This window comes from Notothenia rossii (assembly GCF_949606895.1).
Source record: "Notothenia rossii genome assembly, chromosome: 3".
NCBI lineage: Eukaryota > Metazoa > Chordata > Actinopteri > Perciformes > Nototheniidae > Notothenia > Notothenia rossii.
In genome coordinates this window covers 45,399,040-45,414,917 of record NC_136901.1, presented here as the reverse complement: position 1 = coordinate 45,414,917, position 15,878 = coordinate 45,399,040, and the positions used below count along the sequence as shown (strand labels likewise).

At 40.2% G+C, this 15,878-nt stretch overlaps 1 protein-coding gene across 2 annotated transcripts; it reads left to right on the top strand.

The window, feature by feature from the left end:
* Positions 1-4,994: 4,994 nt before the first annotated feature.
* Positions 4,995-11,057, top strand: LOC307031278 (uncharacterized protein). Of its 2 annotated transcripts, XR_013805908.1 has the most exons (10): positions 4,995-5,259; positions 5,428-5,823; positions 6,011-6,115; positions 6,224-6,456; positions 6,536-6,714; positions 7,304-7,397; positions 7,479-7,714; positions 7,932-8,046; positions 8,448-8,565; positions 8,646-9,343. XR_013805908.1 is itself a non-coding variant. In XM_079668231.1 (8 exons), the coding sequence occupies exons 2-8, from the start codon at positions 8,553-8,555 to the stop codon at positions 10,954-10,956; spliced, it is 999 nt and encodes a 332-aa protein (XP_079524357.1). In that variant the 5' UTR covers positions 7,936-8,046; positions 8,448-8,552; the 3' UTR covers positions 10,957-11,057. The 2 variants fall into 2 exon arrangements, 1 of the variants encoding a protein (XP_079524357.1); XM_079668231.1 differs by lacking the exons at positions 4,995-5,259; positions 5,428-5,823; positions 6,011-6,115; ... (2 more) ...; positions 7,304-7,397; positions 7,479-7,714 and adding exons at positions 9,391-9,492; positions 9,591-9,764; positions 10,230-10,406; positions 10,634-11,057 and having other exon boundaries at positions 7,936-8,046; positions 8,646-8,737; positions 9,176-9,293.
* The last annotated feature ends 4,821 nt before the right edge of the window (positions 11,058-15,878 follow it).

Here is a 15,878-nt window from a genome sequence, read left to right as displayed (position 1 = left end):
AAATGTATCCGAGAATAGTGCCCCAAAAGGCGGGTAAAGTCCCCTGTCAACTCCCCTCACCTTCCTCCACACTCTGAAAAAGTCAGAGTTATTTTTTGGAGAACCATCAAAAATGGGTGAAAATGAAAAAATGTATCCGAGAATAGTGCCCCATAAGGCGGGTAAAGTCCCCTGTCAACTCCCCTCACCTTCCTCCACACTCTGAAAAAGTCAGAGTTATTTTTTGGAGAACCATCAAAAATGGGTGAAAATGAAAAAATGTATCCGAGAATAGTGCCCCATAAGGCGGGTAAAGTCCCCTGTCAACTCCCCTCACCTTCCTCCACACTCTGAAAAAGTCAGAGTTATTTTTTGGAGAACCATCAAAAATGGGTGAAAATGAAAAAATGTATCCGAGAATAGTGCCCCAAAAGGCGGGTAAAGTCCCCTGTCAACTCCCCTCACCTTCCTCCACACTCTGAAAAAGTCAGAGTTATTTTTTGGAGAACCATCAAAAATGGGTGAAAATGAAAAAATGTATCCGAGAATAGTGCCCCATAAGGCGGATAAAGTCCCCTGTCAACTCCCCTCACCTTCCTCCAGAGCCCAGTTCAAAAACTTTAAGTTTGGTAAGAACCATGCTGGGGGGTCTCCAGGCAACAAAATGTATCCGAGCCAAAGTGCACATACAGCGGATGAATTCCTCCATGAAGTTACACAGCCGTTTTTTTTCTGAGTCCTCTCAAAAACCGGGTTTCCGATTTCGTGCAGAAGGTAGCTTGTAAAACATGAACGGTTTTTTACAACGGAGGAGGGGAAGTCTGGATTCCCCTCTCCGTTGTACCTTGCAACGGGGGAGGGGAAAAGTGTTCGGCGCTTCGTCCCGAAGCGCCGAACACTTTTCCCCTTCTCCAATTTTCAGATCCCCTCTCCCATGTAATTTTAAAAGTTCATTTTTTGATTATTTTAACATATAATTGACCGTTTTCTTTCATTTTTTTTTCATTCCACGGGTGGGGGCCTATGGCAGGCTGCCTATGAGCTCCCAAATTTGGCCCGGATCATCCGGGATTTGTGGGATAAGCTCCATAAACTGACAAAGTCATCCAAATATGTCGCTTTTATCGCCCAAAGATATATCATGCAAATACATTAAAATAGTAAAAGGTACGATTGTGCTCGGCATTAACCGGAATTTGATTTATATAGCCCCCAAAAAATGATTAAAAATCATTTTCGTGGGGAAAAGTGTTAAAACGCCTGATTAAAGCATTTGCGGGACCCCAGCGAGCTCCAGACTAGTTGCATTGTGTCGGGGACCCTGGAGAATGATGAGACCCATCATTTAAATGCCAAAAACACCATTAAAAGTCACTTTTAGGGGCAAAAAACAGCCTCTGTCCACTTCGTTAACAAACTGATAGGCAAATGGACAAAATCGTGATTAAAGCATTTTGCGGGACACCAGCGAGCTCCAGACTAGTTTCATTGTGTCGGGGACCCTGGATAATGATAAGACCCATCATTTAAATACAAAAAACACCATTAAAAGTCACTTTTAGGGGCAAAAAACAGCCTCTGTCCACTTCGTTAACAAACTGATGGGCAAATGGACAAAAGTGTGATTAAAGCATTTGCGGGACCCCAGCGAGCTCCAGACTAGTTGCATTGTGTCGGGGACCCTGGAGAACGATAAGACCCATCATTTAAATGCCAAAAACACCATTAAAAGTCACTTTTAGGGGCAAAAAACAGCCTCTGTCCACTTCGTTAACAAACTGATGGGCAAATGGACAAAAGTGTGATTAAAGCATTTGCGGGACCCCAGCGAGCTCCAGACTAGTTGCATTGTGTCGGGGACCCCGGAGAACGATAAGACCCATCATTTAAATGCCAAAAACACCATTAAAAGTCACTTTTAGGGGCAAAAAACAGCCTCTGTCCACTTCGTTAACAAACTGATAGGAAAATGGACAAAATCGTGATTAAAGCATTTTGCGGGACACCAGCGAGCTCCAGACTAGTTTCATTGTGTCGGGGACCCTGGATAATGATAAGACCCATCATTTAAATACAAAAAACACCATTAAAAGTCACTTTTAAGGGCAAAAAACAGCCTCTGTCCACTTCGTTAACAAACTGATAGGAAAATGGACAAAATCGTGATTAAAGCATTTTGCGGGACACCAGCGAGCTTCAGACTAGTTGCATTGTGTCGGGGACCCTGGAGAATGATAAAACCCATCATTTAAATGCCAAAAACACCATTAAAAGTCACTTTTAGGGGCAAAAAACAGCCTCTGTCCACTTCGTTAACAAACTGATAGGAAAATGGACAAAATCGTGATTAAAGCATTTTGCGGGACACCAGCGAGCTCCAGACTAGTTTCATTTTGTCGGGGACCCTGGAGAATGATAAGACCCATCATTTAAATGCCAAAAACACCATTAAAAGTCACTTTTAAGGGCAAAAAACAGCCTCTGTCCACTTCGTTAACAAACTGATGGGCAAATGGACAAAAGTGTGATTAAAGCATTTGCGGGACCCCAGCGAGCTCCAGACTAGTTGCATTGTGTCGGGGACCCTGGAGAACGATAAGACCCATCATTTAAATGCCAAAAACACCATTAAAAGTCACTTTTAGGGGCAAAAAACAGCCTCTGTCCACTTCGTTAACAAACTGATGGGCAAATGGACAAAAGTGTGATTAAAGCATTTGCGGGACCCCAGCGAGCTCCAGACTAGTTGCATTGTGTCGGGGACCCTGGAGAACGATAAGACCCATCATTTAAATGCCAAAAACACCATTAAAAGTCACTTTTAGGGGCAAAAAACATCCTCTGTCCACTTCGTTAACAAACTGATGGGCAAATGGACAAAAGTGTGATTAAAGCATTTGCGGGACCCCAGCGAGCTCCAGACTAGTTGCATTGTGTCGGGGACCCTGGAGAACGATAAGACCCATCATTTAAATGCCAAAAACACCATTAAAAGTCACTTTTAGGGGCAAAAAACAGCCTCTGTCCACTTCGTTAACAAACTGATAGGAAAATGGACAAAATCGTGATTAAAGCATTTTGCGGGACACCAGCGAGCTCCAGACTAGTTTCATTGTGTCGGGGACCCTGGATAAGGATAAGACCCATCATTTAAATACAAAAAACACCATTAAAAGTCACTTTTAAGGGCAAAAAACAGCCTCTGTCCACTTCGTTAACAAACTGATAGGAAAATGGACAAAATCGTGATTAAAGCATTTTGCGGGACACCAGCGAGCTCCAGACTAGTTGCATTGTGTCGGGGACCCTGGAGAATGATAAAACCCATCATTTAAATGCCAAAAACACCATTAAAAGTCACTTTTAGGGGCAAAAAACAGCCTCTGTCCACTTCGTTAACAAACTGATAGGAAAATGGACAAAATCGTGATTAAAGCATTTTGCGGGACACCAGCGAGCTCCAGACTAGTTTCATTGTGTCGGGGACCCTGGAGAATGATAAGACCCATCATTTAAATGCCAAAAACACCATTAAAAGCAGCCTGTCCTCCTACAAAAAACGACCAAATAGGTCGATTGTTTAAGCAGTGTTGATCACGATATTACGACCCATAGCCACGTAGCTTTCCCATTATTCATTTCTAGCAGCAGTTTATTACAACCTTTTGTCACGTTTTGTCACGATCGTAATCCCGTGAACTTTAACCTTGCGCATCAATAAAAGTGCGACGAGCCAAGAAGATGAAGATGAAGAAGAAGATGAAGAAGAAGAAGGATTGTTAAAGAGCGTCAGAGCTTTACAAGTGGTAAATCTGATTTCTGTATTTCATTTGATTTGTTTACGCTTTTAATTAATCCTGTCGTTTTTCTACTAAGCATGTTTAACCACGATATTTCAGTTTTACGTTTTAGGGCTGGCCCGTGGCATAGGCAGTATAGGCGAATGCATGTTGTTAGCAATAGCATGGCTGTAAAGGTTAGCGCTTAGCGCTTAGCTTATATGCGCTAACGGATATGTATTGCAATATAAGAAGGTTCGTCTACAACAAGTTGTAGGGAGAGTTTTCTCCTTCGCACAAAAGGAGCTAAAATCTTGCCTAAAAACAAAACCCTTGGTAGCACGTGACATAACACATAACAATGGCAAAAGTATGTATATTCAGCTAACCAGACCAGGACATGATATGAACGTAAACAATGCGAAAGGAAATGGCACTTTAATAATAATAATAATAATAGTTGACATTTACATGGCGCTTTTTATAATGCACACACTTTTTCTTTCTTCGAAATGTCACCTAACATGTTGCATTAATGATAGTTAGGGTAAGTTCAACACTTGAATATCATCAGGTCATAGTTGTTTTACTACTTTAAACATTCGCTAATTCAACTTAAGTTTTGTGAAAGCATCACATCTAGTTAAAAAGAGAAATATATTTCCCTGTAATTACTGATTTACCTGGGACTTGATTGATTTTGGTGCCTGTAGTTTTATTTTGGCGAATGCTTATTTATGAAGCAACAATTAAATTACATGGTAGCACAGCTAATCTGAGTTCATCTGTTTGGTTTTTTTCAGGTCATCTATCAATTCAATTATATGAAGTAGCCTATTATCATAAAAAAAATCAACGGTTCTTTTCAGAGCCATATTCCTCTTCCTACTCTCTTTCACCCCTCTCGGTTTCTTGTCTTTTGTTTTGTTTTTCTCCCTCCCTGTATGTCAGTTCATCCTTTGTTTGTTGTTGCCCTTTTTATCCTCACTTAAAAATGGCATCCAAGCAACTGAATGAATGGCTAGAGATAGGGAATGCCCTCGCAGATGAGTTGGCAAATAAGGCAAGTACAACATTATCCAAACATGTATTATAACATTTACTCAAATGATAACAGACACACACATTACAAAGATGTGTGTGCAACAATTAAGGGAAATATATAATCTCTTTTATATATTTATATATTAAGATACCAAAGAAACCAAATAAACCGAAGATACAGAAGATACCAAAGAAAATAACGCAAGGATCAAATGTTTCCTGGAGGAAGAGGGACCTGGATGGGAACATTATAGCCCAACATTGGAATAAGAATCGATCTGGTCTGTAAAATATAATCTAGTTCTAGTGTTTCATTAAGTTTTAATGTCGTTGGTCGGTCCTCAATAATGTTTCCCATAAATTCGTACTTTGTTTTATGCAGTTAAACCTTCCAGCTCTCAGAAGTCCCCAGAGGTCGAGGAGACACATGAGATTCCTCTACAGGTCCCAAGTCTTGGTATGCACAATGAATTCTTAAATTATCCTTCAACTTGAAATGTAGGTAATTGTTTGTAGTATGTAATAGCTTTGTTCATGATACATTGTAAAGTGAAAAGCCATGTATGGAATATCTTTTTTAAATTAAACTAAATTCCATGATTTGTTTTATATTTTGTTATTTTAGATCAACATCTTCAGACACTGAGAAACCTGTTGGGTTCTCTCACTGTCCCTGCATCATCAGAAGAAACACCCACTGCATCAACATGGACCCAAAGACAGTTGAAACGTGAACAAAAATTCAGAGCTGCAATGCCAGAGCTCCTTAATTTGAAATTGGCTGCAGAGATTGTCACTACACGTTCCTGTCTCCAATGCAAAACTGCTGATGCTGTGGTCCGGTGCTTGGACTGTGTTCCACCAGGAACTCCCTTTCTTTGTCCGGCATGTGACCCTATTATCCATGGTAAACATGTCTTCCATGACAGGGAAGCCATGTTTGATGGGTTTTACAGACCTATTCCTCCCACATCCTTAGTGGTTGTGGATGAAAGTGGCCAATATGGACTCTGTGAACAAGGTGGGTTCAAATAAGGTATTACATATTCCCTTACCATGGTTTCCTAATGTGCACTACATATACAGCGGCATCATTTTCACCATGTCGGAAGTTTGCTTTAACAGTTAAAATGTCTCAATTTGTATTGACTACATTTCCTAACATGTCCTAACATGCATATGAATCTCTGAAATTGTCTTTGCTGCAGTGTGTCTGCTTCCAATTCCTCCGCCATCCCAAATCTGCTTCTGTGGTCCAAGCCAAGATTTCACCATCATCCCAGGAAAGCAGACCGTGTTGGTGACTATCAATGGTTTGTTGCCACCAGAAGACGATCAAGCAGAAATACAGGATTACTATTATACTTTTGTCCTACATTGCATAGATAGCTGTCAAATTGCACATTTATATTTTTTCTCAGGTCCATACAACGTTCGTCTGCCTTCTGTGTGCTGCCCAATTTGTTCCGCCAAATGGTCCCCGAGCATAGGTGACTTGCTGGGATACAAATACTGGCCAGCAACCGACAGCTGCAAAATTATTTTTAACTTTGATGTGTTCACATCATTCGAGCAAATGAAATTGGCCAGCCCAGCATTATCCCAGCAAGTATTTATAAAAATGCTTGAACATCGATCGTTTTCCACAGGAAGGGTAAGAATAAAATGTGGTTTTCAAGATTTTTGAATACCAAACTTTTAATTAACCAAATGAATACCATTCTTTTTTCCAGACAGGCAGAATCTGTAGCGATATCTTCCACAGAGTCTTTCGGGAGTTTGCCTTCTGTAATTACAGACAAGAAGATCTATGCCTGGTGGAGCCCTTTAAATGCCCAGCATGCACACCTGACATGCTGGCTATTGCTGTAGATGGCAATAGAAAGCATTATCGCTTCAAGAAGTCCAGAGGGTCAGTGAAATCATATTCTCATTTTAGTTGTTGTTTTATTGACTAAGCTGAATGTCTTTGCTGAAATGTCTAACTTTCCCCAACTCTGCAATTTCTTTTTCCAAAGTTTGTAGACCATCAGAAAACAATAGTTGGTTTGAAATTACACATAATTATATAAATCCAATTCATAAAAATTATTATATATGACGCCTGTAAAGTTAACTCAACTTTAAAATGTTAAATGGTTGACGTTAGTTGGATATGTTGGAGCTAAGAACCAGTTTTGGATATAATCGCTTCATGAAAAATGTATTAAATTGCCCAGGAACCTTTTTCTATGCCTTCCTCTGCCCTATTCCATGCCCATCAATATAAAGGATGTACTTTTATTTTTACCTTTTTACAAGAAGTCAGTAAACTTTTCACTAATGTTAAATAATGGTGGCAAAAGACTTTACACAGAATTACAGATCAAATTCACAAAGACCTTTTCCACATTTATGAAAATGTTATGGCAAAAGCAAATTGGCCACATTAAATAGAGGACACAATCAAACTTATGTATGTATGATAATGTTGCTTACAATGTCTTTCTCGAATTTCGCAGGACAGATGAACCGTCTCTATTTGATGGACTGTTCATTGCCCAGGACAGTAAAGTGTCTGCCTTTGTCGACAAAATCAGGAGCCAGATGACGATTGTAAGAATCTATTCAATCCCTTAACCCTTTATTTATTTTTCTTAGCACAGGGTTAAATGTAACAGATTGTGTCTATTTCAGAAAAGTGGTCGTGATGTTTGTGGACCGGCAACATTCACAGCTTGCAGAGAAACCTCACACAAGTCCAGGGCCAAGGTGGATGAGGAAGGACTGCAAATAGCTGTGTGCAGACATGGCATCTTACTACAAGGCCTAAATCACTACCGTGGTGAAATATATGCCTACCCAATGTTCCTGCAGAAGGAGCTGGCTGAAGTTGCGAATGCAACATTCTTTTGTATGGATGTTGCCTGCAGGTAGTTATAACCATTGCAAAATTGGAAGTGTTTGTGGGAAACGTGTTATCTATTTAATTCTTGCACATCCAGTAGATGTAAAGCAAAAAAAACATTCATTTGGATAAATGCTGATGTTGGTTACAAGGATTGTACTGGTAATTTTAAGGACCTGGTTTATCTTTTTACTATTATGCCATCATGCAACTGGAAAAGCGAATTGATTTTGTCATTACAGGTACTGGCCTTATTTGGAGAAGATGGCAGCAAAGTTGCCTGAGCTCCAACCACTTACAGAGATGAAACCTTTTCTCTCTGTAATGCACGCCAAGGCCCACACAGGCAAATGCGAGGTACAGTATGCAAGTTAAACATTTGTGTCACTAGATTCAAATGTTTTAGAAATTGTAGTGCACATAAGAATATCATGTAGTATATTCTATTCAAGCCTGTGGAATAATTGTAATAGTTACAAATGTTGACAAAATTGTTACAAAACAGACTGTCACAAGGATAGGCTTCCAAAACCCATTATGTTTATTTTAGTAAATATATCCGCACTGTAGAAATAATGAATGAATAGAGCTTCAAATAACTGCAGTTGTGACATTGTAGTTCAAAGCATAATTCAATATCAGAACATTTTAACTTTCTGAAATTGCTCCTGACACTGATGATAACTAAAGATGTACAGTACAAGAAATTATAATATTGAACTAAATAGCTAGATCTCATTGTTTATGATTCTGAGCAGGTGAAGTGGGGTGGCAGAAGCTAGGAAGGTGCTGGAAATACTGTCGGCGAGGAAGTGGAACAGGTTAACAACTTCCTCTCAAGGGCAGCTCTGACAACAAAATACATGACCAAATCAGGTTGGTAGAGGAAAACAAATAGTTTTAAGTAGTGCCACATTGTAAAGCTCATATGAATTTTCATGTTTTTGTGTTTACAGCTAGAGCAGATATGATAACCGTGCTGGCTATGCAATGGAACCACAGGAAGGTGGAGAATCTCCACAAGACACTCTCAAAGAGATTTGTCAAAGTAAGACGTCCATGCTGCATTTCAAAATGTATATTAAGACTATCCGAGTTTGTTGTTGTAGTAATTTAACACCATCCTTAGCTACATGTTGTTGAATTGAATGTATTCTGCAATCATTTCATTATGATGGTGCTGCCATGGCACACTGTTCTGCCAAGAGAGTCTCTGTTCTGTTTGTTTTTAATAAAGCACTATAGGTTGATTCATCTGAATTTCTGGATAATAATAATAATAATAATAATAATAATAATGTTAATCCTGCTTGATCTTGAAAAAAAAGGGAAACTAAGGTGATACTTGCCAACCTTGAAGAGAAGGTGTTTAGCATTTCATGTTGTTGTCTGGTCAGTTAATGTGCATAAAGGAATTCAGTAAAAAACAACCTTCTCAACCAACTGGAACGCATATTCACTTTTTCCTTTTAAACATTCTAACCAGACTACACAGAGAGCACAAACTGAAGTGGACAATCTTGAGAGTCTCAAGCAAGAGCTGAACATCTCCCTGGAGGACACGGAGCAGTGGGTGTTGGAGGTCAAGCAATGGGCAGCCACTGGTATGTTATATGATCACTGTGGTATAGATTTGGTTCCATATTTCCAAACATTTGGCTTCATGTTTTATGATTACACCTTGTTGTTTCTGTTTTCAAGAGAAACATGGAGCCCAGAGTAGCCAAGAGGAGCTCCAGAGAGAAATAGATGAAATTATTTATTCCCTCCGAAGAAAGAAACACGACCTCTATCGACAAAATGGTATTTATTATTACGTTATCTAGAAACAATATTTGTTTCTTGTTGTTGTTGTTTGTATTATTAATATTAGTTTATTTGTATTTTGTTTTACTTTACAGACAGCAACCAAACAAGGCAACGCAAACGGAGAAGACTGACAGAGCTCAAGAAGAAACTCAGAGAGAGGATACTGCAGTACAACACCATTGATGCCTGTTCAGAGAAAATTGACACAGAAGCAGCATGCGGTCTGTCTGAGGATGTCATTCTGCCCTGGGAGGCGCAAGGAGATGGTAAGAAACAACTTGTTTTTGTTTGCCCTAGATATTCCATAAATTCAGTTGAAGTACTAGAATACAATCACCAATGTAACACAGAGCTATCAACATAGGTGTCACAAATCATCATGATCACAACAAATCATTTTAAAATAATTATATTGAAAGGTCTGTATGATGTTGCCCTATCAAGTCTTAATAGTCTAGTCTCACTGGGACAGGCATATCTATGGAAACAGTAAAACCCTTCCTGACCACCCTGAACTGCATACTAATGTTGAATCTCAAGACATACTGAATGTAATTCTGCCAACATAGACAGAATTGAAAAAATTCAGCAAGCGGCGAGGTTGAATTTTTTTTTACCAGATTTTAAGGTTTTGGTCAATTTAATTAAAAAAGATTGAATACAAACTGATATTATTTGTTTTATTAGCCTTACCATTGTGGTTGTTATATTTTGTGTTTTTTCCATTATAGTGGTGAACCTGCGCACAAAGAGGCGACTTTTTGACCAGGTTATGCTGGTCAGGCGTATGGAAGAGGAGAAAGTCATCATTGTGAAGGAGATGACCCAGCATTGTCAAAATCTGAGGCAGGCACTGGACAAACTGGACCGCCTCCTTCATCAGACAAAAGACGACATCAGAAACCAAAGTATGTTCCACAAATACCGATTTATAACATTTGCCACTGCCCCCCTCCCAGTGTCAAATGTCTATCACTGAATAGCATCTGTAATGATTGCATTTTTTCTGAATCACAAATCTTTTTAGCTAATATACAGCCTCGGAGTTAAACATTCAAATTGCTTATATGGAACCAACATCAATGCTAACTAAAAGTTGCCTTACATAGACTGTCATTTTGTCTTTTTATTTTAGTTTCTCCAAGCGATATAACAGAAGAGGGATACAGGGGACTGCACTGCTGTATTTTACACCATCAATATCTTCTGGAGCAGAAACTGAGCAGAGTCACCAGCACCTACAGCTGTATTGGCTCGGACTCGTCTTTTCTCATGATGGAGGAAGACATTGAAGACGGTAATGAGGACGACGAACAGGACGGTGATGAGGACGGTGGTGAGGACAACGAACAAGACGGTGATGAGGACGGTGATGAGGACAACGAACAAGACGGTGATGAGGACGGTGATGAGGACAACGAACAAGACGGTGATGAGGACGGTGATGAGGAAAACTAACAGGACGGTGATAAGGACAACAAACAGGACAACGAACAGGACTTAACAAGTCTATTGTGTTGTATGCATGTCAACGTATTAAAACGAGTATTACGATTGAATGGCTTGTTTATTACCTTTTTTTTTATATGATCCTGCTTTGCATTTACTATGTCTGGTATTCAAGTAAATGACATTAGCAGTTATCAGTCACCTTCAGATCCGAGTTACCTCGAGGGCCAGAGGTTCCCCACCCCTGGTATAAGGTTTTGGTGATCACCCTTATTATCATCATGTCATTTAATCATGATCTGTTTAATTAGCCAATGCTTACATCCAAAGAATGTGTCTAGACTTTACTCCTACAGACACACACTAACAATACAAATTGAGCTAAGTAATACACTCACGAGCCACTTAATTAGGTACACCTTGCTAGGATGGGTTGGACCCCCATCTGCTTTCAGAACTGCGTTAAGTCTTCATGGCATAGATTAAACAAGGTACTGGAAGCATTCCTCAGAGATTTCACTCAATATTGACCTGATCGCATCACACAGTTGCTGCAGATTTGTCGGCTGCACATCCATGACGCAAATCTCTCGTTCACCATATCCCAATGGTGCACTGTAGGATTTGGATCTGATGACTGTGGACTGTGACATTTGAGTAAAATTCATTGTCATGTTCAAGAAACCAGTTGGAGAATATTTGAGCTTTGTGACACGGTGAGTTATCCTGCTGGAAGTAGCCATCAGAAGATTGGTACACTGTTGTCATAAAGGCATGGACATGGTCAGCACAACCCGGTATCACGGCAAGACGTGAACATGTGACGATTTACCATGATGGGAGACGTGAAGCTGTCACGATTTCGTCCCTTCAAACGTGACAATTACACAGTATTGTTAACGTGGCCCAACCAGTGGAGATATACCCGGAAATGCCAAGCAAATGCTACCCCGACGGTCGGTTGTTATTATTATCAATATTAATATAATAATGATTTCATTTGTAATAGTCACACTCAATTTCGCCAATTTTCTGTTGCCCCAGCTGGTCGGCACCTCTTTTAGCAGATACAAAGGCTATATTCATTTATTAAATCGATGTGTGTGGATGTGGAATTAACGGACGTGACGTTGCACGATTGCGTTACCAGGCAACAGCTTCGGTTCATGTTAATTTATAAACTCTTCAACTCGAACCGTAGTTATATTTTAAAACATTTTAGAAAGCCTCATGAAATATTTTAATGTACATTTTAATTTAAATGTGAAGGAATGTGTGTATAACAAAATACATCCGTCAAAAACAATACCGGAAACAGACGTAGGCAAGATCCTCGGTTATGGCTAGAAAGGATCCTTCTATTGTAAATATGACGTCACGTTCTCGTTGTAACTCTCGTTGTAATCGGAGCGGCTCGGAAACACATCTACAGCAGTAACATGATGCAACATACACATTAATGCAGCAGCAATATTAATAGAGAAACATCAGACATAATAGTAAAACACTGCAAGGGAACATTTTATTGCACCAGGAGCTATCTTGGGACTTTTACTGCGACAACGTTGACTTGCCTGTGAATAAAAAATAAACCATAGTGTTGGTGATCTACAGTGTTGTCATTCTTCTTTGAACACCAGCAAGACCGCTTTTCAACGATCACACTCCCTGTCATTGACATAATTAATAGATAGTTTAGCTTCTCACCATCATTTGCTGTGGCCAACTGATGTTAACGATCCTAACTGAAAGGCTGCCTGCCAAACGTAAACATTCATCCACGTGACATTCAGCCGAACTCTCGCGAGAGTTTTACACAAGACGGATCCTTTCTAGCCATAACCAAGATCCTCAGCTCGGTGATTCATGGTTTAGCCGCAATGCACGTTGGGAAATGGTGTTTATGCGATGTGAAATCCGAAAACATTTAAAAAAATAATAATAATACTTTATTCCGAGTTTGCTTGCTTTTCTCTTTGGAGCTAATCACATAACGGCATTGTAATACATGGTTCGGCTGCATTACATATTACATATCTGCCGTAGTTATCTATTTATAGAGCCCTGATGAGAAGACTTCTATACAAACAGGAAGAACTGCCGCCAAAACTGAAAACGTGACGTGGATCACAAATATATCAGCCATTTAACAACATCTTAGATTTATTTTCACACAATATGTCTCCTTGCAATATCAACAGTAATTCGGCTGACTTTTATATTGGATCCAATTGGTAGATAGGCAGTATTTACACCATAACGGTGCACAGCTGATAAACGGGCACCTAGTGGTTAAAGCATGTTATTGAATTTTATTATTATTATTAACTAACAGAATAAGAGACCTGACAGGTGATGGTCAGACGTTGACCTGGCTGCACAGTCACAGAAGCTGGCTGTGTCAACTGTTCACACTTCACACCTGTACAAATACAAAAAAAAGTTATATGACAGATTATCCTGTTAAACAGCAGTATAATAAGTGTTGACTCACTTCCAGCTGCCAGCAGCAGCAGCAGCAGCAGAGAGAACATGATGATGATGACTCTCATTTCATTTAATTTCAAACCTTTATTTATACAGGTGTATCCCATTGAGATCATTGATTTCTTTTTCAAGGGAGACCTGCTCAAGTAGGTTCCACACGAAACATAAAAACATAAACAGAACAACAAAAGGACATCATACAGCACCATTTACATAACTATCCACATAAACAGGTACCAATAGCTTCCGATTGAGTAGCATCCAACCGAGCTTTAAAAACATTTAGTGGCACCAGATTGCTCAGTTTCCATTTAATTTGCAGACTATTCCAAGACAGAGGAGCTGCGCATCTAAAAGCTGTCTTCCCTAAGACAGTCCTAGCAGTTGGCACATTTAATAAAACCACAGCATTCGATCTCAGGCAGTAGCCACTTACAATTTTCCGTGAGATCAGGGAGCAGATATAAGATGGAAGTTTCCCTAACATGGCTTTGTATATAAAAATGTACCAGTGACTGAGCCTCCGTACAGTTAGTGAAAGCAAACCAGCCCTTGCATACAGGGTACAGTGATGGGTTAATGCTTTACAGTTTGTCACAAATCTCATTGCACTGTGATACGCAGCATCTAACTTGACCAGGCAATTGGCAGGTGCATTCATATAGATCAAATCACCATAGTCCAGCACAGGTCAAAAGGTCACAGTGACTAGCCTTTTCCTGGCCTCAAGCAGAGAAACAGGACTTGTTCCTGTAGAAGAAACCTAGCCTAACCCTCAGCTTTTTAAGCAGGTTATTGACATGAAGTTTAGAAATGTGAGACAATCATCAAGCCAGATACCAAGGACTCTGAGAAGACGTGAGCTCCTGATCCCCTTTAATCTCCACTGACAGTCTCTTGTGAAGGCCTTATAACTGTATCACAATGGATATTACTGAGTTTGCATAGAACCAAACGTGTTCACGTGTGAATGTGAACATTAATAGAATATCACCTCCCATCTTCAGAGCAATCTGACTATTATAACATTAGCGTTAAGAAAGCTTAATTAAATATCTGCCACAACATAAGTAACTGGATCAAAGTAACAGTACAGTCCGCGGCATCACATCATAATGTATCATATATCTCCTTATCTGAGTCAGCTGAGCCGTATCTGGCCGTGCAACACTTACAGTGTCACATACTGTATGCAGAAGTATTATTTTAAGCAACACATTACGAAACACTCGAGTCAAATGTAATTAAAGTCAGATCGTGTCTTAGACGGGGCATATCATAAACCTGTTAATGTACGCATTCAAACACTTTTTCTTTTACCAGCTGTATTCACCTTGCAGGTGCAGCTATGTGGCTTTTATCCTGGATAAAGTGTTTGAGTCATGGATGTTTAAAGTCTTCATATTTGTCTAATTATATAGTTGACTTTTCATTCAGGAAGTATACGCGCTGCGCTGTCAGTACGCTTCTCCATGTTTGTGATTGGTCGAATGCTCCAAATACTACCCCTTTTATGTGAACGCGCACCTAACTAGATAGGCACGGCTGGCTTGAGCGATCCACTTGATAACCCGTGTCGTAGTGCCGTTTAGCGAGAGGGCGTATGTTTTGGATTAGGCCAACCGGCTAACTCAAACATATCCAGGTTAGGTTGAACCAGTTTCGTGGTATACCCCCCAGGTCTTGTCCTGACTGAGCACAGGCACCTGTAGCCTTGGCTACTGTGCTCTCAGTGTTTTGTCTCCCTGTTCCTGCCTATTGGCGTCAGCTGATAGAGGTGTTGGTTTTATCTTGTTATGCACAATGTTGATTCTTCTCTCAGAACTAGCTAAATATGGGTCTGGGGTAGAGATCTTCAGAATTGGTTTGGCATCTTTTGTGTCAATTCGTGGCACACAACATGTCTTGTGAATAAACCATCAGTTTGCCATCAAAGTTCCTGCTCTCCTCGTGTCTCTCTGACTCCTGTTTCCATTGCTTCAGAAGTTTCCATCGCATATGAAAGATTTTCACATGTTTGTAAATTATTTTGGTTTCAGTTTGTGTGTTTCACATGGGTGAACAGTATATTTATATGTTATGGAATGAAATACAATGTCAGATTAGGGGAAAGTTAGGGGAGTGCATGTTAATGTGTCTGGAGGTGGCGTGTTCCAAAAGTGTTTGGGTTTGTCTGCCGTGTGTGGGCTGCGTTCCATTTCAAATTGCCGCCTGTACAATGTATGCACCAGTCTGTGATATGCCGATGTGCAGGCCCGCCCCTCCATACACGCCGATCACACAGACTGCGTCTGCCTCTCGCCCTCATCTTGTGGAGGGAGCCTCATCTGATGCGCAAATGCGGCGCAATTGAGCGCGCCACAGTTTCTGCTGCGAGGCTCCACTAGCTGTAATCGGCTTGGTGTGTCCAGGGTTTACACACCACCCCCCCGTCGACGCTCGCG

What these genes read in the sequence shown, in the direction of transcription:
- LOC307031278 (XM_079668231.1), top strand. An exon ending in CGACCTCTATCGACAAAATG is followed by an intron (nt 9,493 to 9,590) that starts GTATTTATTATT and finishes TTTACTTTACAG; the next exon opens with ACAGCAACCAAACAAGGCAA. An exon ending in AGACGACATCAGAAACCAAA is followed by an intron (nt 10,407 to 10,633) that starts GTATGTTCCACA and finishes TTTTTATTTTAG; the next exon opens with TTTCTCCAAGCGATATAACA.